The 25,812-nt window shown below is 42.3% G+C and overlaps 1 protein-coding gene across 1 annotated transcript; it reads left to right on the top strand.

Moving 5' to 3' along the window:
• The first annotated feature begins 14,030 nt into the window (after positions 1-14,030).
• LOC307230502 (complement C1q subcomponent subunit C-like) lies at positions 14,031-21,915 on the top strand. The gene is made up of 7 exons (XM_080000931.1): positions 14,031-14,105; positions 16,685-16,855; positions 17,203-17,373; positions 18,105-18,169; positions 18,276-18,392; positions 19,957-20,043; positions 21,595-21,915. Exons 2-7 carry the CDS (start codon positions 16,696-16,698, stop codon positions 21,727-21,729), a joined length of 735 nt encoding a protein of 244 aa, XP_079857057.1. The 5' UTR covers positions 14,031-14,105; positions 16,685-16,695; the 3' UTR covers positions 21,730-21,915.
• Positions 21,916-25,812: the final 3,897 nt, after the last annotated feature.

Below are 25,812 nucleotides of genomic sequence, written 5' to 3'. Positions count from 1 at the left end.
TATCCATTTGCCTGCCTGCCTGTCTGTCTGTTTGTCTGCCTGTCTGTCTGTCTGCCTGTCTTTGTCTTTTTGTTTTATCACTTTACCTTCTCTTTAACTTGTTTTTATCTTTTAAAATTAATTGGATTGGATGTAATACAATGAAATAACAGCATATATATACAGTATATATATATATACAGTATATACATATACTGTATATATACTGTGTATATACTGTATATATACACAGTATATACAGTGTATATATACTGTATATACTGTATATATACAGTATATATACAGTATATATACACACAGTATATACAGTGTATATATACAGTATATACATATACTGTATATATACAGTATATATATGCAGTATATATACAGTAAATATTAAACAGTATATACTGTATATATATATACAGTGTGTATATATATATATATTTATATCAACTGTATATATTTTTTGAATATGATGAATTGACATGTGTACTTATTGTTTGGGAGGTGGAGGAGGTTTCATGAGGTTGGTGTAAGGAACGTTTCAACCTGCAGCAACACAAACTGGTTTAACACTTTACATATTAGCACTGCAGCTCTGGTTACAGAGCAGCCGGTTCCACCCGTCACATCCCTGACCTTTCACCTTTCACCTTTCACCTTTCACCTTTACTATGATGTTGTGTTGATCATTGTCACGTCGTGTGATCTGCTGCCTGCACTGCCACTGGAATTACATGGAGGCAAACAAATGAGGTGAAAAATGTCAACCCCCATGGTGTGTGTGTGTGTGTGTGTGTGTGTGTGAGCAGAGCGGTGGAGCACATGTCATTATGGCTGTAGCTCAACATGTGACATTGGTCTCCTCCAGTTTTACAGTTTAACAGGAACCAGATGACATCAGACCAGAAGTTACCATCAAAGCTTTGTGTGTGTGTGTGTAGTTACAGTATGTTATGACTTGTTATGACTTGTTATTACTTGTTATGACTTGTTATGACTTGTTATGACTTATTACGGCTTGTTATTTCTTGTTGTTACTTGTTATTACTTGTTATGACTTGTTATGACTTATTACGGCTTGTTATTTCTTGTTGTTACTTGTTATTACTTGTTATGACTTGTTATGACTTGTATTTACTTGTTATGACTTGTTATGACTTGTTATGACTTATTACGGCTTGTTATTTCTTGTTGTTACTTGTTATTACTTGTTATGACTTGTTATGACTTATTACGGCTTGTTATTTCTTGTTGTTACTTGTTATTACTTGTTATGACTTGTTATGACTTGTTATGACTTGTATTTACTTGTTATGACTTGTTATGACTTGTTACGACTTGTTATGACTTGTTATGACTTGTTACGACTTGTTATGACTTGTTATGACTTGTATTTACTTGTTATGACCTGTTATGACTTGTTACGACTTGTTATGACTTGTTACGACTTGTTACGACTTGTTACGACTTGTTATGACTTGTTACGACTTGTTATGACTTGTCATGACTTGTTATGACTTGTATTTACTTGTTATTACTTGTTATGACTTGTTATGACTTGTTATTACTTGTTATGACTTGTTATGACTTGTTATGACTTATTATAGCTTGTTATTTCTTGTTGTTACTTGTTATTACTTGTTATGACTTGTTATGACCTGCATTTACTTGTTATGACTTGTATTTACTTGTTTTGACTTGTTACGACTTGTTACGACTTGTCATGACTTGTTATGACTTGTTATGACTTATATTTACTTGTTATGACTTGTTATGACTTGTTACGACTTCTTATGACTTGTTATGACTTGTTATGACTTGTATTTACTTGTTATTACTTGTTATGACTTGTTATGACTTGTATTTACTTGTTATGACTTGTTACGACTTGTTACAACTTGTTACAACTTGTTACGACTTGTTACGACTTGTTATGACTTGTTATGACTTGTTATGACTTGTTATGACTTGTTATGACTTGTTTTGACTTATGACTTATTATGACTTGTATTTACTTGTTATGACTTGTATTTACTTGTTGTGACTTGTTATGACTTGTTACGACTTGTTATGACTTGTTACGATTTGTTACGACTTGTTATGACTTATTACAGCTTGTTATTTCTTGTTGTTACTTGTTATTACTTGTTATTACTTGTTATGACTTGTATTTACTTGTTACGACTTGTTATGACTTGTTACGACTTGTTACGACTTGTTATGACTTGTTTTGACTTATGACTTGTTTTGACTTATGACTTGTTATGACTTGTATTTACTTGTTATGACTTGTTACGACTTGTTATGACTTGTTACGATTTGTTACGACTTGTTATGACTTGTTATGACTTGTTATGACTTGTTACGACTTGTTACGACTTGTTACGACTTGTCATGACTTGTTATGACTTGTTATGACTTGTTATGACTTGTATTTAGTTGTTATGACTTGTTATGACTTGTTATTGCTTGTTATTGCTTGTTATTGCTTGTTACGACTTGTTGCGACTTGTTATTACTTGTTATGACTTGTTATGACTTGTTATGACTTGTTACGACTTGTTACGGGTTGTTGCGACTTGTTGCCACTTGTTGCGACTTGTTATGACTTGTTATGACTTTTTACGACTTGTTACGACTTGTTATGACTTTTTACGACTTTTTATTGCTTGTTATGACTTGTTATGACTTGTTATGACTTGTTATGACTTGTTATGACTTGTTATGACTTGTTATGACTTGTATTTACTTGTTATGACTTGTTACGACCTGTTATGACTTGTTACAATTTGTTACGACTTGTTATGACTTGTTATGACTTGTTATGACTTGTTACGACTTGTTACGACTTGTTATGACTTGTCATGACTTGTTATGACTTGTTATGACTTGTATTTACTTGTTATTACTTGTTATGACTTGTTACGACTTGTTATGACTTGTATTTACTTGTTATTACTTGTTACGACTTGTTATGACTTGTTATGACTTGTTATGACTTGTCATGACTTGTTATGACTTGTTATGACTTGTATTTACTTGTTATTACTTGTTATGACTTTTTACGACTTGTTATGACTTGTATTTACTTGTTATTACTTGTTACGACTTGTTATGACTTGTTATTACTTGTTATGACTTGTTATGACTTGTATTTAGTTGTTATGACTTGTTATGACTTGTTATTGCTTGTTATTGCTTGTTATTGCTTGTTACGACTTGTTGCGACTTGTTATTACTTGTTATGACTTGTTATGACTTGTTATGACTTGTTACGACTTGTTACGGGTTGTTGCGACTTGTTGCCACTTGTTGCGACTTGTTATGACTTGTTATGACTTTTTACGACTTGTTACGACTTGTTATGACTTGTTATGACTTTTTACGACTTTTTATTGCTTGTTATGACTTGTTATGACTTGTTATCACTTGTTATGACTTGTTATCACTTGTTATCACTTGTTATGATTTGTTATCACTTGTTATTACTGCATTGTTATGCTACATAATTTCTTGCATTATGCTGTGTGATGTTTCACAGAGCGTTGCTTCTTTTTATTGACACTTAAACATGTTGTCAGAGTGTTTCACAAACAGGAAGCAACTTGTACTTAGGAGGAAGTGGTTCCTGGCTTGTTACGACTTGTTACGACTTGTTACAACTTGTTACGACTTGTTACGACTTGTTATGACTTGTTACGACTTGTTACGGGTTGTTGCGACTTTTTGCCACTTGTTGCGACTTGTTACGACTTGTTACGACTATTTATGACTTGTCATGACTTGTTATGACTTGTATTTACTTGTTATTACTTGTTATGACTTGTTACGACTTGTTATGACTTGTATTTACTTGTTATTACTTGTTACGACTTGTTATGACTTGTTATGACTTGTCATGACTTGTTATGACTTGTTATGACTTGTATTTACTTGTTATTACTTGTTATGACTTGTTACGACTTGTTATGACTTGTATTTACTTGTTATTACTTGTTACGACTTGTTATGACTTTTTATTACTTGTTATTACTTGTTATGACTTGTATTTAGTTGTTATGACTTGTTATGACTTGTTATTGCTTGTTATTGCTTGTTATTGCTTGTTACGACTTGTTGCGACTTGTTATTACTTGTTATGACTTGTTATGACTTGTTATGACTTGTTACGACTTGTTACGGGTTGTTGCGACTTGTTGCCACTTGTTGCGACTTGTTATGACTTGTTATGACTTTTTACGACTTGTTACGACTTGTTATGACTTTTTACGACTTTTTATTGCTTGTTATGACTTGTTATCACTTGTTATGACTTGTTATCACTTGTTATCACTTGTTATGATTTGTTATCACTTGTTATTACTGCATTGTTATGCTACATAATTTCTTGCATTATGCTGTGTGATGTTTCACAGAGCGTTGCTTCTTTTTATTGACACTAAAACATGTTGTCAGAGTGTTTCACAAACAGGAAGCAACTTGTACTTAGGAGGAAGTGGTTCCTGGCTTGTTACGACTTGTTACGACTTGTTACAACTTGTTACGACTTGTTACGACTTGTTATGACTTGTTACGACTTGTTACGGGTTGTTGCGACTTTTTGCCACTTGTTGCGACTTGTTATGACTTTTTACGACTTGTTATTGCTTGTTATTACTTGTTATGACTTGTCATGACTTGTTATGACTTGTTATCACTTGTTATCACTTGTTATGATTTGTTATCACTTGTTATTACTGCATTGTTATGCTACATAATTTTTTTTTTTAGTCTATAAGTGAATCTGTCTATGATCTCATCTTAAAGCAACATCTCTCAACTATTTCTGTTCTATTACTTCACACTACACACTACACATAACACACAACATCACTACACACTACACACTACACACAACACACAACATCACTACACACTACACACTACACACTACACACTACCTCACTACACACAACATCACTACACACTACACACTACCTCACTACACACTACCTCACTACACACAACATCACTACACACTACACACAACATCACTACACACTACACACTACCTCACTACACACTACCTCACTACACACAACATCACTACACACTACACACTACCTCACTACACACAACATCACTACACACTACAAACTACACACAACATCACTACACACTACACACAACATCACTACACACTACACACTGCACACTACAAACTACACACTACACACTGCACACTACACACAAAAGCACTACACACTGCACGATACACACTACACACTACACACTACACACTACAAACTACACACTACACACTGCACACAACAGCACTACACACTACACACTACACACTGCACACAACACACTGCACACTGCACACTGCACACTACACACTACACACTGCACACTACACACTACACACAACACACTACACACAACAGCACTACACACTACAGACTACACACTGCACACTGCACACTACACACTACACACTACACACTGCACACTACACAATACACACAACATCACTACACACTACACACTACACACTACACACAGCATCACTACACACTGCACACTACACACTACACACTACACACTGCACACTACACACTGCACACTGCACACTACACACTACACACTACGCACTGCACACTACACACTACACACTGCACACTGCACACTACACACTGCACACTACACAATACACACAACATCACTACACACTACACACAACATCACTACACACTGCACACTACACACTGCACACTGCACACTACACACTGCACACTACACACTACACAATACACACAACATCACTACACACTACACACTACACACTACACACTACACACAACATCACTACACACTGCACACTACACACTACACACAAAAGCACTACACACTACACACTACACACAACAGCACTACACACTACACCCTGCACAGTGACGTTGTAAGAGGTAATACTACGCTGTGTGTATCTCAGGAATTCAAGGCTTGTGTAGAATTTAAACACAAACATTCACAGAAGAGTTGGAGCAGTTTACTCACCAGCAGCTGAGTGATGCTGCTTCCACTTCCACTGCCTGGTTTCTTGTCGCCTGGTTTCTTGTTGCCTGGTTTCTTGTCGCCTGGTTGCCTGGTCGCTTGGCTGCCTGATTCCACTTCCACGTCTGGTTCCAGTTTGTGTTCCAGTGAAACCCTCTGGGTCTCTTGGGCTTCACTCAGGGTGGCGACCGCAGACGTCTGATTGGCTGAGGTCCAACCAATCACAGAGCTGCTACGGCCAGAGAGCAGCGACAATAACATCACGGTCCCAAAACCTGTGTGAGCATGTGTGGGGGAAGCCTCTTCACCAACACAACGACACTGAAGTTTCAACCTCTCAGTGTCTGGCAAAGCACTTTGAAACCTGAGTTTTTAATCTACTTTTCAATGTAGCCGGATTAAATGACATGACATCACATGACTTTACATTTCATTACATTACATTACATACTGTACACACACTACATACTGGACACCTACTTGACATACATACACACACATTACATACACACACATTACATACACACATATTACATACACACATTACATACACACACATTACATACACACATATTACATACACACATTACATACACACACATTACATACACACATTACATACACACACATTACATAAACACACATTATATACACACACATCACATACGTTTTTGTAATGTGTTTGTATATAATGTGTATTGTGAGAGAAAAATGATTAGGATCAACTATTTTGAATGAGGACAAAGGCCTGTACCTCCAGAAAACATCTGTCTCTGTCTCCCCAGGAAGCCCCAGGGTTCATGTAAAGAGGAATGTTTTGCTCCTACAATGTCCACTCTAACATGAAGGAACAGACACACTTGGCTCTGTTCACCTTCTGTGGAGATGAAGAAATTCAACAGAGGAGCCTGGAGGTGCATTGTCATGCAACCTGCGTCTGCCAGGTCAAGTTTGCAAGTACCTGTTCATTTCATTGTCTGGGGGGGAGCACCCAGGGAGACGGTTGGGGGGCTGCAGACTTGTTGGAGCCCTCTGACACAAACCACACCCTGTTTTTCTGACTGGTGCGAGCGCTGCTTTGGAGCAGGACTGAGTCTTTCTCTTTATTCTGCAGAATAAATCATCTTGAATATTCTTAGTTTTGTTTTCTTGTAGCAGATGAACCTCACCCATCATTGCGGAAGAATTTCTTCCACAGTTTGTATGAAATGTGTATGTATACCCTTTTCATACATACACATTATATACACACACATTACATACACACACTTTGCATAAATACACATTATATACACACACACACACACACACTTTGCATGAATACACATTACATACACACACATTACATATACTGTAACTGGTACTAACTGCAGACTAGCTGCTACGTAGCCCGTTGGGCTGATTCCGAGTTTACTGTGTACTTGGATTGTACATACCTGTTCTTTCTGAGGTCATTCAGCAGACATTTCTCTACAGATCGACTTTTCAAGATTCAAGAGGTTAATTTTTCACATACATATACATACTTTCATACATATACATACTTTCATACATGTACATGCTTTCATACATGTACATACTTTCATACATATATGCAGTGAAATGTCTTTGCAACCGGCGATTATGAACAATATTTACTAAAGCAAACATAATAACTAACCTAGTTCCTACCTAGCAACTAACTGAAACCAATTGATTCCTAAAACCTGATGCAGTTAGTGAACAGAATAATATCAATCAAATAAAATACAAATAAAATAAGACTGAAAAAGATCATACAGAGTGGGGTACAAAATAGAAGTAATATTATGTATATGGGATAGGCTATTTGTATATACAGATATGGGCAGTAAAGTGCATGTGAATAAAGTGAGGATGGAGATATACAGTACAGTATACAACAGTACCACACAGCAATACAGTAACACCCAACAGAACAGCAATGCAGCGAAGTATGCAGTTACCCAGTACAGTGACACAGTATGCAGTACAGTATGCTGTTACTCAGTACAGTGATACAGTATGCAGTACAGTATGCTGTTACAGTATGCAGTTACCCAGTACAGTGACACAGTATGCAGTACAGTATGCTGTTACTCAGTACAGTGATACAGTATGCAGTACAGTATGCTGTTACCCAGTACAGTGATACAGTATGCAGTGCAGTATGCTGTTACCCAGAACAGTGACACAGTATGCAGTACGGTATGCAGTTACCCAGAACAGTGACACAGTATGCAGTACAGTGTGCTACATACAGTACAGTAAGGCAGTCTGTACTATGTGAGTGACTCAGTACTTTTAGTTTGGACCCCTGCTGAGGTCAGCGTTGACAGTTCTTATGTCTTGATGTAGAAATTACGTCTCAGTCTCTGTTCTCGCTGTGTGGCTGTGGAGGCTCTTGCTCCACCACAGCAGCTGGAACAGTCCGTTGTTGGGGTGGTGAGGATCCTTCATGATGCTGTAGCTCTGCTACTACACCTCCTGGTGTATAAGTCCTGCAGGGAGGGGAGGGTAGTTCCAGGGGATCCTCTTGAGGATCCTCACCGAGACCCTGAATTTCTGCAGCTGAGCTGAATTTCTTCAGACTTATAAGACGTTTTGCATCAAATCAACTGTGAATCACAGTCACACAGAACTTTCTATTGGAATAAGTGACTTTGATTGAGTGAGAGAAGAGGAAATGGGGATGGAGGAATTGGAGGAGAAACCAGAGGAAGAACGTGATGCTTGTAATGTGGAGAAGACGACCTGCAGCGCGGATGAAGCCCGAGTGGAGCTCCATAAACCCTGTTCAAACAGCAGTTGGGGATCTGGGTGGAGGAGGACATGAGAGATGACATGAGTCCGATTTCAAAGCATGGAAGCAGCAGCTGCAGTGAAAAGATAAACAATGGAAAACTGAGGAGGAACCAGTGGAGGAACTGGTGGAGGAACTAGAGAAGGAGGAGGAGGAACCAGAAGAGGAACCGGAGTAAGAACCAGAAGAGGAACCGGAGTAAGAACCTGAGGGGGAACTGGTGGAGGAACCTGAGGAGGAACCGGTGGAGGAACCTCAGGAGGAACCTGAGGGGGAACCTGAGGAGGAACCAGTGGAAGAACTTGAGAAGGAACTTGAGAAGGAACGTGATGAGGAACCTGAGGAGGTACCGTTGGAGGAACTTGAGAAGGAACATGAGAAGGATCCAGAGAAGGAACCTAAGGAGAAACCGTAGGAGTAACCGGGGTAAGAACCTGAGGAGGACCGGAGGAGGAACTGGTGAGGTACTTGAGGAGGAGGAGGAACCAGAAGAGGAACTGGAGTAAGAACCTGAGGAGGAACTGGTGGAGGGACCTGAGGAGGAACCAGTGGAGGAAACTGAGGAGGAACCTAAGGAAGAACCGGAGTAAAAACCTGAGGAGGAACTGGAAGAGAAACTGGTGGAGGAACCTGAGGAGAAGGGAACCAGAAGAGGAACCGGGGGGCACCTGAGGAAGAACCTGAGAAGCATCCGGTGGAGGAAATGAGAAGGAACCTGAGGAGGAACTGCAGGAGGGACTGGTGGCGGAACCTGAGGGGGAGGACCTGGATTAAAAACCTGAGGAGAAACCTGTGGAGGAACCTGAGGATGAACTTGAGAAGGAACCTGAGAAGTAAGAACCTGAGGAGGAACTGGTGGAGGAACTTGAGAAGGAACCTGAGGAGTAAGAACCTGAAGAGGAACCGGAGAAGGAACTGGTGGAGAAACCTGAGTCGGAACTGCAGGAGGAGGAACCTGAGGAGGAACCGGAGGAGTAACCCAAGGGGGAACCTGAGGAGGAGGAACATGAGAAGGAACCAGAGTAAGAATCAGGGTAAGAACTTGAGGAGGAACTGAAGGAGGAACTTGATAAGGAGGAGGAGGAACCAGGAGAGGAACCTGAGTAAGATCCTTAAGAGGAACTTGAGGAGGAACTGCTGGAGGAACTTGAGAAGGAACCTGAGAAGGAACTGCAGGAGGGACTGTGGCGGAACCTGACGAGAAGGAACTGGATTAAAAACCTAAGGAAGAACCTGAGGAGGTACCCGAGGAGGAGGAACCTGAGGAGGAACCAGTGGAGGAACTTGAGAAGGAACCTGAGGAGGAACCCGAGGAGGAACTGCAGGAGGGACTGGTGGCGGAACATGAGGAGGAGGAACCGGAGTAAAAACCTGGAGAGGAACCAGAAGAGGAACTGGTAGAGGAGCCTAAGGAGGAGGAAGAACCAGAAGAAGAACTGGAGGAGGAACCCAAGGAGGAACACAAGTAAGATCCTTAGGAGGAACCTGAGGAGGAACCTGAGGAGGAACTTGAGAAGGAACCTGAGGAGGAATTGGAGGAGGAACTTGAGAAGGAACCTGAGGAGTAAGAACCTGAGGAGGAACGGGAGGAGGAACTGGTGGAGGAACCTGAGTAGGAATTTCAGGAGGAGGAACCCAAGGGGGAACCTGAGGAGGAGGAACATGAGGGGGAACCAGAGTAGGAACCAGGGTAAGAACCTGAGGAAGAACCGAAGGAGGAACTGGTGGAGGAACCTGAGGAGGAGGAGGAACCAGAAGAGAAACTGGAGGAGGAAACTGAGGAGGAACTCCGGAGTAAGATCCTTAGAAGGAACCTGAGGAGGAACCTGGGAAGGAACCTGAGGAGGAACCTGAGGAGAAACCGTAGGAGTAACCAGAGTAAGAACCTGAGGAGGAGGAACATGAGGAGGAACCGGCATAGGAACCGGAGTAAGGACATGAGGAGGACCGGAGGAGGAACTTGAGAAGGAACCTGAGAAGGAACTGCTGGAGGGACTTTGGCGGAACCTGAGGAGGAGGAACTGGATTAAAAACCTGTGGAGGAACCTGAGCAAGAACCTGAGGAGGAGGTTCCTGAGGTGGAGGAACCTGAGGAGCAACTTGAGAAGGAACTTGAGGAGGAGGAACCTGAGGAGGAACCGGAGGAGTAAGCTGAGGGGGAACCTGAGGAGGAACCGGTGGAGGAACTTGAGAAGGAACTTGAAAAGCAACCTGAGGAGGTACCGGTGGATAAACCTGAGGAGGAACCGGTGGAGGAACTTGAGAAGGAACTCGAGAAGGAAACGGAGGAGTAACCTGAGGAGGAACCTGACGGAACACGTCGCTTGGAATGTGGAGAGGAAGAGCTGCAGCTTGTCATAACAAAGACCGGGTGGATCTCCAAAAACCCTGTTTAAACAGCAGCAGGGGATCTGGGTGGAGGATGGAGGATGGAGGAAAATGAAAGACGGAGGATTGAGGATAGAAAATGTGATCTGGGAAGATAGGAGATTGAGGATGGAAGATGGAGCATGGATGGTGGAAGATTGAGTAGGTGCATGGGAGATGTAGCAAAGGAGATGGAGCATGGGAGATGGAGGACGGAGGGTGGAAGATGGGATCTGGGAAGATGGGGAATGGAGGACGGAAGGAAGATGGAGGTTGGAAGATGGAGGATGAAAGATGGAGCTTGGAGGATAGAAGATGGGATCTGGGAGGATGGAGGAAGGAAGATGGTGGAGTAGAGGAAGGTCCTATACTTTGGGCCTATGGCCCCTGAGTAGGGCCCCTGTGTCTGGATATAGACATATGGATAAATCTCTAATTGCATTGACTGTCTGGATTTACTCCATCAGCTCGGCCGTAAAGCGCTGTAGTTGTCATATATAAATGATACACCGGGTGGTGCTATGCACTTGCATTTGGTTTGATGCTCCAATGAACTAAAAAAAAGAAGACTCACAATGCATTGTGGGTAAAATGTAACCAGTAACAGACTGGTTGTACCGGGAGGCTCCCAGTGTCCCCAGTAGCAGACTGGTTGTACCGGGAGGTTCCCAGTGTCCCCAGTAGCGGACTGGTTGTACCGGGAGGTTCCCAGTGTCCCCAGTAACAGACTGGTTGTACCGGGAGGCTCCCAGTGTCCCCAGTAGCAGACTGGTTGTACCGGGAGGCTCCCAGTGTCCCCAGTAACAGACTGGTTGTACCGGGAGGTTCCCAGTGTCCCCAGTAGCAGACTGGTTGTACCGGGAGGTTCCCAGTGTCCCCAGTAGCAGACTGGTTGTACCGGGAGGTTCCCAGTGTCCCCAGTAGCAGACTGTGGTCGTCTGTGTAAGTGTATGAATCTCCACCCGAGGGCAGCAGAGTCATTTCCTGCTCCTTGTGGTGTCAGTGCATCATGTTGTTCTCGGCCTCAGCAGCTTCATCGCATGTTGAACGTCTTGTTCCTGAAGTGGAAACGACCAGATTTACTACAACAGGAAGAAGAGAGGAACAAGGGAGTCTCCTCCACCTCCACTCCACTCTACTCTGCTCAACCTCTACTCTACCTCTACTCTACTCTACCTCTACTCAACTCTACCTCTACTCAACTCTACCTCTACTCAACTCTACCTCTACTCAACTCTACCTCTTCTCAACTCTACCTCTACTCAACTCTACCTCTTCTCAACTCTACCTCTACTCAACTCTACCTCTTCTCAACTCTACCTCTACTCAACTCTACCTCTACTCTACTCTACCTCTACTCAACTCTACCTCTACTCAACTCTACCTCTTCTCAACTCTACCTCTACTCAACTCTACCTCTTCTCAACTCTACCTCTACTCTACTCTACCTCTACTCAACTCTACCTCTTCTCAACTCTACCTCTACTCAACTCTACCTCTCGCCTACTCAACCCCTGCTCTAACTATACCTCCCTCTTATTACTCTACTCTATTTTACCTCCATCTACTCTGCCTCCACCCCCCATCCTTACATCTACTCATCCTTACATCTTCATTGATATAAAGATAATAGATCATAGATATTAAATAATAAATAATAGATCATAGATAATAGATCATAGATAATAAATAATAGATAATAGATAATAGATAATAAATAATAGATAATAGATCATAGATAATAGATAATAGATAATAAATAATAGACAATAGATCATAGATAATAGATAATAAATAATAGATAATAGATCCTAGATAATAGATAATAAATAATAGATAATAGATCATAGATAATAGATAATAGATAATAAATAATAGATAATAGATCATAGATAATAGATAATAGATAATAAATAATAGATAATAGATCATAGATAATAGATCATAGATAATAGATCATAGATAATAGATAATATATCATAGATAATAGATCATAGATCATAGATAATAGATCATAGATAATAGATAATAGATCATAGATAATCGATCATAGATAATAGATCATAGATAATAGATAATAAATAATAGATAATAGATCATAGATAATAGATAATAGATCATAGATTATAGATCATAGATAATAGATAATAGATCATAGATTATAGATAATAGATAATAAATAATAGAAAATAGATCATAGATAATAGATAATAAATAATAGATCATAGATAATAGATCATAGATAATAAATAATAGATCATAGATAATAGATCATAGATAATAGATAATAGATCATAGATAATAGATAATAAATAATAGATAATAGATCATAGATAATAGATCATAGATAATAAATAATAGATCATAGATAATAGATCATAGATAATAGATAATAGATCATAGATAATAGATAATAAATAATAGATAATAGATCATAGATAATAGATCATAGATAATAGATAATATATCATAGATAATAGATCATAGATAATAGATAATCGATCATAGATAATAGATCATAGATAATAGATCATAGATCATAGATAATAGATAATAAATAATAGATAATAGATCATAGATAATAGATAATCGATCATAGATCCCCCAACCCTGCAGAGTCCACATGTGCAGACACACACATACAAAGACACACAAACACACAAGATCATGAGTTTCACTTCCTTAGTAGAGTCCATTTGAGAGACAGAGAGAGAGACAGCGAGAAAGACAGAGAGAGAGAGACAGAGAGAGAGACAGAGAGAGAGACAGAGAGAGAGAGACAGAGAGAGAGACAGAGGGAGAGAGAGACAGAGGGGGGGGGGGGGTTTGTCACTGAAATCAGATGTTCTTCTTCAATTCTTAAAACCAAAATAGAAAACTAAACTCCAACCCACAGCTCAGAGGCATCGATCTGGTGAGTCTCCATGAGACCTCCTCACAATATTACGACCACTAGTAATAATAATTATTATGATAATACTTATAATAATAATAATAATAATAATAATAATAATAATAATAACAATAATAATTGTTATTATTATTATTATCATTAATATTATTATTATTCTCATAATTATTATTATTAGTAGTACTAGTAGTAGTAGTAGTCGTAATAATTTATCATCATTGTTGTTGTTATTACTTTTTCATTATTGCCCACAATCTTCCTGATTTAATGTCATAATCCAATATGCATTTGTATCGTCTAAGACTGAAAGTAACGAATAAACATCAAACAAATATAATCAGTTTGTAATCATCTCACAGAGCGTGGCTCAGTAAATTAAACGTGACTATTTCATGAATATCACAGTCAAGACAAACAAGGTGGGAGTCATGACATCAGGGTGTAGTTCTGCCAAAGTTTGTTGGTGTTTGTTCAAATTTGATCTGATTGTTGATTGCAAACAATTGTGAAATATATATTGTACTTTCACATGTACAATATAGTATCCTGTACAATAAAGTATCCTGTACAATATAGTATCCTGTACAATATAGTATCCTGTATGACTTTAAGGGACAGAGTCACCTTTTGATTTCACTGCATCAGACAAACCTTCTGCACAAACACAGCTTCATCCGTGTTGTTCATTCTCATGTTACATGTCACCACTGGCCACCAAACACAAACACAGAAACTACTGGCCCCCCATAGAAACTACTGGTCACCTCCACAAACTACTGCCCCCCCACAGAAACTACTGGTCACCTACAGAAACTACTGGTCACCTCCACAAACTACTGCCCCCCCACAGAAACTACTGGTCACCTCCACAAACTACTGCCCCCCCACAGAAACTACTGGTCACCTACAGAAACTACTGGTCACCTTCAGAAACTACTGGCCCCCCACAGAAACTACTGGTCACCTACAGAAACTACTGGCCCCCCACAGAAACTACTGGTCACCTTCAGAAACTACTGGCCCCCCACAGAAACTACTGGTCACCTTCAGAAACTACTGCCCCCCCACAGAAACTACTGGTCACCTTCAGAAACTAGTGGCCCCCCACAGAAACGACTGCCCCCCACAGAAACTACTGGTCACCTACAGAAACTACTGGCCCCCCACATAAACTACTGGTCACCTACAGAAACTACTGGTCACCTCCAGAAACTACTGGCCCCCCACAGAAACTACTGGTCACCTCCAGAAACTACTGGCCCCCCACAGAAACTACTGCCCCCCACAGAAACTACTGGTCACCTCCACAAACTACTGGCCCCCCACAGAAACTACTGGTCACCTCCAGAAACTACTGCCCCCCCACAGAAACTACTGGTCACCTACAGAAACTACTGGCCCCCCACAGAAACTACTGGTCACCTACAGAAACTACTGGCCCCCCACAGAAACTACTGGTCACCTACAGAAACTACTGGCCCCCCACAGAAACTACTGGTCACCTCCAGAAACTACTGGCCCCCCACAGAAACTACTGCCCCCCACAGAAACTACTGGTCACCTCCACAAACTACTGGCCCCCCACAGAAACTACTGGTCACCTCCAGAAACTACTGCCCCCCCACAGAAACTACTGGTCACCTACAGAAACTACTGGCCCCCCACAGAAACTACTGGTCACCTACAGAAACTACTGCCCCCCCACAGAAACTACTGGCCCCTCACAGAAACTACTGGTCACCTACAGAAACTACTGGCCCCCCACAGAAACTACTGGTCACCTACAGAAACTACTGCCCCCCCACAGAAACGACTGGCCCCCCACAGAAACTACTGGTCACCTTCAGAAACTACTGCCCCCCCACAGAAACGACTGCCCCCCACAGAAACTACTGGTCACCTACAGAAACTACTGGCCCCCCACAGAAACTACTGGTCACCTACAGAAACTACTGGTCACCTCCAGAAACTACTGGCCCCCCACAGAAACTACTGGTCACCTACAGAAACTACTGGCCCCCCACAGAAACTACTGGTCACCTCCAGAAACTACTGGCCCCCCACAGAAACTACTGCCCCCCCACAGAAACTACTGGTCACCTCCAGAAACTACTGCCCCCCCACAGAAACTACTGGTCACCTACAGAAACTACTGGCCCCCCACAGAAACTACTGGTCACCTACAGAAACTACTGGCCCCCCACAGAAACTACTGGTCACCTACAGAAACTACTGCCCCCCCACAGAAACTACTGGCCCCCCACAGAAACTACTGGTCACCTACAGAAACTACTGCCCCCCCACAGAAACTACTGGCCCCTCACAGAAACTACTGGTGAACTACAGAATCAAAGTAACTTCTGGCCTCCCCAAATAAACGACTGGCCCCCCACAGAAACCACTGGCCACCCGACAGAAACAAAGTAACTTCTGGCCACCCCAAATAAACGACTGCCCCCCCACAGAACTGCTGGCTACCTCACAGAAACACATAAACTACTAGCCACATATAGAAACTACTTGTCACCCGATAGAAACACAGAAACTTCTGAGATGTTAATGATTTTGTAATATATTTGCAGTGTTCATTACCATGGGAAGTTATTGGGGGCTGGTGATTCTGGTGGGCGCAGCCATGGTCCTTCAGACCGTCCACTCCCAGGGCAGCTGCAATGGACGAGATGGCCACCCAGGGCAGCCTGGCGCTCGGGGCAGAGATGGGTGGCCTGGTTCCAAAGGAGAGAGAGGAGAAGGTCAGCTCCATCTCAGTTATGTCTTGTAACACAAGAAGATAATTCATCATTTGATTATTACACTTATTACACATTATTATTACACATGGATGCAACATATTTAGGAACACTGTGCCTACGGTGCGGTGCTGTCGGCTGTTCTACTTGTCTCATGCTTTGTATTTTATAGTTTCATGTCTTTATTCTGACTCAGTGGGTTCTACGCTGCAAAAAACTGAATTTCACACTGAGATTTAATAAATATTATCTCATAACATCATGTTACAATTAGTGTGACCATGGTAACCTATTCTCAAGTACAACTCTTTCCCACCTTTCCTGCCCCGTAATGTTTCCTCCCGAATTAGCCCCGTTGTCTGGCTCACATGACGGCAATTTCCAGAGTCTGAAGGGGGAGTTAGGATCCCAAGGTGCACCTGGAGCACCAGGTCCAAAGGGTTTCTCCGGAGATTTTGGTTCACCGGGGGAAGCTGGACACCCAGGTGCCAGAGGTCCAGACAGTGGGGCGTCCGCCGCAGGTAACCCCACCCGACTACTGACCTTTGACTCCTCCTGCCCAGAGTCAGGACTTGAAGAGCGAAACACACTTCTTACTCAGTAGCTGGGGCTGAAACGATCTTTGGGTGGTGACAGTGCTGTCAAGTTTGTCAACGTCAAATTGAGTATAGATGAAGCAGAAGAAGAGCTGCGCTGTCAGGGTGTTTGTGGCCTCCGCCTCCTTTTGCTGCTCCACCTTCTGGATGCTTCTTTGCTCACTTTGCTGCTGTTCTTCTGCTTTGGACATTGAGCACAGTGGCCCTGGACCCTGCGTCGTTCAGAAAGCAAACATTTAATTCACACGGAAATCGTAAAAACATATTGACGTGCTGCTTCATTTTTGGTGTGTGCACGTTAAATGAGATTCCACCAGAGATTTCATCAAGCAAATATTTGTCAATACAAATGTCCAAGGCTCCTAAACCGTCATATTTAACAAGCAATGTGTTCATTGGTAACTTAATGGTATTAATATTGTAGAACAAACTTGTCAAATGTCCTTTTTCATCCGCAGGGTTTATTTTATGACTGAGTTTACGTTCAAAGACGTAAAAAATCTAAGTGACCGTAACAATGTAGTACAGAGTGTCAGGGTCACACCTGAGAATATACTTTTGGATGTATGCTTTTTAGCAAATTTGCATGATTGCAGACAGATCTATGTTGAAAATGACTGAGTATATTTAACTTGGGTACGTTTTGCTTGAAACAGGACCACCGTTGGTGTCAGCCTTCTGTGTTGTCAGGAACGCCAACACCTACCCAGTGGCCAACACGGTGCGGTCCTCACAACGTCACAAGGCTCCCACATAACACACTGCAGTCTCCACAGTGTGGCTGGGCCCATTGACCGTGTGTGTGTGTGTGTCCTTCCAATAAACAGAAAATCACCTTCCAAAAAGCCATCGTCAACAGGCCAGAACACTTCCACCTGAATTCGGGGACTTTCACCTGCAGAGTGTCTGGTGTTTACTACTTTGTCTTCCACTACCTGTCCAAGGTGCGGCAGCGACGGACGCTCACACACACAGTCGTACAAGCAGTGATCTACTGCTACTGAAAACCAGTACTCCAGTATTTTAAAAAGCAATACTTTGGTACCTCAGGCCAGTGCCCAGTTGCCCCTACTATTACCTGCTCGTAGTAGTAGTAGTATTGGTAGTAGTAGCATATATATGCTTTGTGACATGCCAGGACTTCTACCCTGTAAGGTAAGTAACTGGAGCTAAGTGAAGGTAAGTTTCATTTAGGAGGATTTAAATGTATATTTAATACAATGACAATTAATTCTATTATATAATTATAGAACCAGAATCAGAATTGTGGCTCCGTCCCCTGCGGCCGCCTGCGTCCTAGTACCGTTAGTATTTATACAGCTTATTGTGCGTGATGACCGGGTGTCATGACATTTCACTGAATATATGTATGAACATACTGTATGTACTGTACAGTATATGTATGTGACAAATAACCTCTATGACCGTATGACTGTAGTAGTAGTGGTAGTAGTAGTAGTAGTAGTAGTAGTAGTAGAAGTAGTAGTTGTAGTAGAAGTTATAATAGTAGTAGTAGTAGCAGTGCTAGCAGTAGTAGTAGCAGAAGAAAGAGCAGCAGTAGTATTAGTAGTAGTAGAAGAAGCAGCAGTAGTAGTAATAGTTGTAGCACCAGTAGCAGGAGTAGAAAGAGCAGTAGTAGTGGTAGTAGAAGTAGTTGCAGTAGTAGTAGTAGCAGCAGCAGTAGCTGTAGTAGCAGCAGTAGTAGTAGTAGCAGTTGTAGAAGTAGCAGTAGTAGTAGCAGTAGCAGTAGCAGTATTAGTAGCAGTATCAGTAGTAGTATTAGCAGTAGAAGTAGCAGCAGTAGTAGTAGCAGTAGGAATAGAAGTAGCAGTAGTAGTAGTAGTAGTAGCAGTAGAAGTAGCAGCAGTAGTAGTAGCAGTAGGAGTAGAAGTAGCAGTAGTAGTAGTAGTAGTAGCAGTAGTAGTAGCAGTAGAAGTAGCAGCAGTAGTAGTAGTAGTAGCAGCAGTAGGAGTAGCAGTAGTAGTAGTAGTAGAAGTAGCAGCAGTAGTCGTAGTAGCAGTTGCAGCAGTAGCAATAGTAGTAGTAGTAGTAGTAGTAGTAGTAGTAGTAGTAGAAGAAGCAGCAGTAGTAGTAGTAGTAGTAGTAGCAGTAGAAGTAGCAGCAGTAGTAGTAGTAGTAGCAGCAGCAGTAGTAGTAGCAGTAGGAGTAGAAGTAGCAGTAGTAGTAGTAGTAGCAGTAGTAGTAGTAGTAGTAGAAGTAGCAGCAGTAGTAGTAGTAGTAGCAGCAGCAGTAGCAGTAGTAGTAGTAGTAGCAGCAGCAGTAGCAGTAGTAGTAGTAGCAGCAGCAGTAGTAGTAGTAGTAGTAGCAGTAGAAGTAGCAGCAGTAGTAGTAGTAGTAGCAGCAGTAGCAGTAGTAGAAGTAGTAGTAGTAGTAGTAGTAGTAGTAGTACTAGCAGTAGTAGAAGTAGCAGTAGTAGTAGCAGTAGCAGCAGCAGTAGCAGTAGTAGAGGTGGTGCAGTGTTTGTAATTCCTGTGCTCTGGCCTCCAGGTGAACATGTGCGTGACGTTGAAAGCCGACACAGCAGCAGGATTCTCTCTGGGATTCTGTGACCACAACGTCAGTGGAAATGTCCAGGTCAGTGTCACAGAGGTCACAGTGAAGCAGGGCGGCCATGTTGTGGCGTGGACGCCATGTTGACGACGCCATGTTGACGACGCCATGTTGACGACGTCATGTTGACGACGCCATGTTGACGACGTCATGTTGACGACGTCATGTTGACGACGCCATGTTGACGACGTCATGTTGACGACGCCATGTTGACGACGTCATGTTGACGACGCCATGTTGACGACGTCATGTTGACGACGCCATGTTGACGACGCCATGTTGACGACGTCATGTTGACGACGCCATGTTGACAACGTCATGTTGTGGCGTGGACGCCATGTTGACGACGTCATGTTGACGACGCCATGTTGACGACGTCATGTTGACGACGCCATGTTGACGACGCCATGTTGACGACGCCATGTTGACGACGCCATGTTGACGACGCCATGTTGACGACGTCATGTTGACGACGCCATGTTGACAACGTCATGTTGACGACGTCATGTTGACGACGCCATGTTGACAACGTCATGTTGTGGCGTGGACGCCATGTTGACGACGTCATGTTGACGACGCCATGTTGACGACGCCATGTTGACGACGCCATGTTGACGATGTCATGTTGACGACGCCATGTTGACAACGTCATGTTGTGGCGTGGACGCCATGTTGACGACGTCATGTTGACGACGCCATGTTGACGACGTCATGTTGACGACGCCATGTTGACGACGTCATGTTGACGACGCCATGTTGACGACGTCATGTTGACGACGCCATGTTGACGACGCCATGTTGACGACGTCATGTTGACGACGCCATGTTGACGACGTCATGTTGACGACGCCATGTTGACGACGTCATGTTGACGACGCCATGTTGACGACGTCATGTTGACGACGCCATGTTGTTGCGTGGACGCCATGTTGACGACGTCATGTTGACGACGCCATGTTGTGGCGTGGACGCCATGTTGACGACGTCATGTTGTGGCGTGGACGCCATGTTGACGACTTCACGTTGACGACGTCACGTTGACGACGTCATGTTGACGCCAGACGTCTTCTCCTTCCCTGCTGCAAGTTGATAGTTCACTCATGTTACCTCAGCAAAGCACCAATGAGTCGTCCTGTGTTCTTCATAGAGCTGACTCTGTGCACCAATCCATTTAAAAAACACATTGAGTAAGTTCAGTCAGTAGGAGTATGTAGTATGTAGTATGTAGTATGTAGTATGTAGTATGTAGTATGTAGCGTGCCAAGATAGTATGTGAGCATTTATAGTTTGTCTGAAACCATAGTGTGCATCAAATGGTATCCAAAATGTACCAGGATGATATATACATCTGTCAAAATATCACAGCATACAAACACTGGACACTATGTTGACAAGCGTATCCCACAATGCGCTGCAAGGGCAAGACATCAGTAATAGTTCATATGTCACCTGGCTATTTGACCATAAAACCATGGTTGTTCTCAAGGAAGGCCTACTCTGGTGATGGAGTACAGATGTAGTACATACAGTACACAGTATGTCATTTGAGAGGCTGCGACTGTGTACCTGCCCCAGGTGCTGTCTGGGGGTGTGGTGCTGAAGCTGACCCAGGGGGAGAAGGTTTGGCTGGAGTCCATCCTGCCCACTCCTCCCCAGGACAGGGAGAAGAAGGAGATGGTGTTCAACGGCTTCCTCCTCTTCCCCAGATAGGAGCAGCTCCGTCACGCGTCGTGGTGAAACCCGTCAGAATGGAACAAACCAGGAGATGAGATGAATGTTGAATGTTGATCGTTTCAGATGCCCGTGATGTGCTCCTCACCTCCACGCTCGCTTGCTACTAAAACTGCTTCTGTGCTGTTGGAACCAAATCAATAAAATTAAAAAAATAAAGGTTTGACCTGGTGAACCTGCCTCCGCTCGTCTTACTTCCTGAACCTGCGTCAGATTGACGCAGGTTCTCACCTGGCCAGTGGGTGTCTACAGTGTTCTCTCTTGTGTTCCAGCTGTTCCCCCTCATGTGGATGGACAGACAGACAGACAGACAGACAGACTAACTTGATACCACAGCAGTCCTTTAACCCCATCTTCTTGGATGACAATCTCCTTACATTCAACAGTAACTTTAACAACATCCTACACCAAGTAGGTGGACCGAGTACATTTGTGTGTGGGCAAGTGGCGGAGTAGAGGTGGCTGGCTGCACATAATGCATGTGTTGTGTTGTGTTGTGGTGTGTGGTGTGTTGTGGTGTGTTGTGTTGTGTTGTGTTGTGGTGTGGTGTGGTGTTGTGGTGTTGTGTGGTGTTGTGTTGTGGTGTTGTGTGGTGTTGTGTTGTGGTGTGGTGTGGTGTTGTGGTGTGGTGTGGTATGGTGTTGTGGTGTGGTGTGGTATGGTGTTGTGTGGTGTGGTGTTGTCTGGTATGGTGTGGTGTGTTGTGGTGTGGTGTGGTGTGGTGTGGTGTGGTGTGTTGTGGTGTGGTGTGGTGTGTTGTGGTGTGTTGTGGTGTGTTGTGGTGTGGTGTGGTGTGGTGTGGTGTGTTGTGGTGTGTTGTGTGGTGTGTTGTGGTGTGGTGTGGTGTGTTGTGGTGTGTTGTTTGGTGTGTTGTGGTGTGGTGTGGTGTGCTGTGGTGTGGTGTGGTGTGTTGTTTAGTGTGGTGTGTTGTGTTGTGTTGTGTTGTGTTGTTTGGTGTTGTTTGGTGTGGTGTGTTGTGGTGTGTTGTGCTGTGTTGTTCGGTGTGGTGTGTTGTGTTGTGTTGTGTTGTTCGGTGTGGTGTGTTGTGGTGTGTTGTTTGGTGTGGTGTGTTGTGGTGTGGTGTGGTGTGGTGTGTTGTGTTGTGGTGTGGTGTGGTGTGGTGTGGTGTGGTGTGTTGTGTTGTGGTGTGGTGTGGTGTGGTGTGGTGCGGTGCGGTGTGGTGTGGTGTGGTGTGGTGTGGTGTGTTGTGGTGTGGTGTGGTGTGGTGTGGTGTGGTGTGGTGTGTTGTGTTGTGGTGTGTTGCGGTGTGGTGTGTTGTGGTGTGTTGTGTTGTGTTGTTTGGTGTGGTGTGGTGCGGTGTGGTGTGTTGTGGTGTGTTGTGTTGTGTTGTGTTGTGTGGTGTGTTGTGGTGTGTTGTGGTGTGTTGTTTGGTGTGTTGTGGTGTGTTGTTTGGTGTGTTGTTTGGTGTGTTGTTTGGTGTGTTGTGGTGTGTTGTGTTGTGTTGTTTGGTGTGTTGTTTGGTGTGTTGTGGTGTGTTGTTTGGTGTGTTGTGGTGTGTTGTGGTGTGTTGTGGTGTGTTGTGGTGTGTTGTGGTGTGTTGTTTGGTGTGTTGTTTGGTGTGTTGTTTGGTGTGTTGTTTGGTGTGTTGTGGTGTGTTGTGTTGTTTGGTGTGTTGTTTGGTGTGTTGTGGTGTGTTGTTTGGTGTGGTGTGGTGTGTTGTGGTGTGTTGTGGTGTGTTGTGTTGTGTTGTCTGGTGTGGTGTGTGTATGACAAGTGAGCTCGTCCAGTTGACTTTGATTGGGGTGGAACGAGTGTGTGTGTGTGGACTGGTCTGGGACGGTGTGACCGGGAGCGTTGCAGGCTTCTATTTATTGAGAATCATGAGGTTTATTGCCATTTCTTACACTGTCTCCAAATCTGAGGAATCAGCAAATAGATGGAGCAACAAAGTCTCCGTTCACTGATGGAGCAACAGTTTCACTTCTCCACACGGGAAGATTTCCTAGAAAGGGTTCAAAGTGGAGTTCAAATTCTCAACCTGCAATGCCCCTCTTTATGTCTTCATCAAGAAGCGCTTCCAATCACTCCCTCCTGTGGACGGCCAATATAAAATGAACAACTAATTATCATTACTTCTCTGTGAGGGAGAATCACCATGGGTGAAACAAATAAACACAGAAACAAATCACAACATGTACATGGAAAAACAAAAACATAGAAACATCAGACGACAAAATACATTTGACAAAACATGATCATTTAGTCAACCAAAATTGGAACAGCAAATATGGCGTGTGACTACTCTCTGTGATAGTTTTAGGCGTAGAGAAAGGAGAAGGGCGTGGATGCATTAACAGAAAACACAACCGCATTAACAAAAGAAAATCTACAGCATTAACAGAAAATACAACTGCATTGACAGAAAACACAACCGTATAAACAGAAAACACAACCGCATGAACAGAAAACACGACCCCATTTACAGAAAACACAACTGTATTAACAGAAAACATAACCGCATTGACAGAAAACACAACCGCATCAACAAAAAACACATTTGCATTGACAGAAAACACAACCACATTAAAAGAAAACATAACCACATTAACAGAAAACACAAGAGCATGAACAGAAAACACAGTCGCATTGACAGAAAACACAACCCGCATGAATCGAAATTATAACGTCTTTAACAGAAAACAACCGCACTGACAAAAATCAGTGCGGTCAAAAACCGCATTAATATAAAACATAACCGTATTAACTGAAAACATAACCGCATTGACAGAAAACACAACCACATCAACAAAAAACAACAACAGCATTAACAGAAAACACAACCACATTGACAGAAAACACAACCGCATTTACAGAAAACACATTTGCATTGACAGAAAACACAACCACATTCAAAGAAAACATAACCACATTAACAGAAAACACAAGAGCATGAACAGAAAGCACAATCGTATTTACAGAAAACACAACCGCATTAACAGAAAAAAAAACAGCATTAACAAAAAAAACAATAGCATTAACAGATAACACAACTGCATTTAAAGAAAACACAACCGGGTTGACAGAAAACACAACCACATCAACAATAAAAACAACAGCATTAACAGATAACACAATTGCATTGACAGAAAACACAACCACATTAACAGAAAACACAACCGCATTAACATAAAACACAACCACATTAACAGAAAACAGAACTGCATTAACAGAAAACAAAACTGCTTTAACAGAAAACACAACCACATTAAATGAAAGTAGAACAGCATAAACAGAAAACACAACTGCATTAACAGAAAACACAACCGCATTAACAGAAAGCAGTACTGCATTAACAGAAAACAAAATTGCATTAACAGAAAACACAACCACATTAAATAAAAGTAGAACAGAATAAACAGAAAACACAACCGCCTTAACAGAAAGCAGAACTGCATTAACAGAAAACAAAACTGCATTAACAGAAAACAAAACTGCATTAACAGAAAACACAACCACATTAAATGAAAGTAGAACAGCATAAACAGAAAACACAACCGCATTAACAGAAAACAGAACTGCATTAACAGAAAACAAAACTGCATTAACAGAAAACACAACCGCAAAACCACTGCTCAATCACAGTCAACCGACATTTGAAATCACTGGACTACAGACAGATAATGTCAGTGACAACTATGAAGCATCCAGTAGCAAAGACGTGGAACACAGCAAGACAACTACTCCACCCACACAAGGCAAAGGTGTCACTCACTTTGTGTCATTACTGGCCATACTGACAGTACTTTGTACAGTGAAGAAGTACAGAGTAAACAGAGTGTGTGTGTTATGTAAAAGCAGAAACAAGAGACCGTGATTTGAAAACACTTTACGATTTAGTTGACATGGCTGAAAAACAAGAAACGTTTGTCAATGTTGTAACTAGTGTCAGTGGAAAAAGATGTTTTACTGAACCTCAACAACCTCCAGATGCTGTTCAAACTATAATGTACAAATAATTGAGCTTCTGTCGCACAATTCAGCCATGAAGACATGTCACACAGGACCGAGACTATTTTGGCCGAGAGTTGGAAGATTGTTCTG

Source organism: Zeus faber, assembly GCF_960531495.2.
Source record: "Zeus faber genome assembly, chromosome: 5".
NCBI classification, from domain to species: domain Eukaryota; kingdom Metazoa; phylum Chordata; class Actinopteri; order Zeiformes; family Zeidae; genus Zeus; species Zeus faber.
Note: the sequence above shows the minus strand (reverse complement) of the source record. Positions and strands in the feature narration are given on the sequence as shown.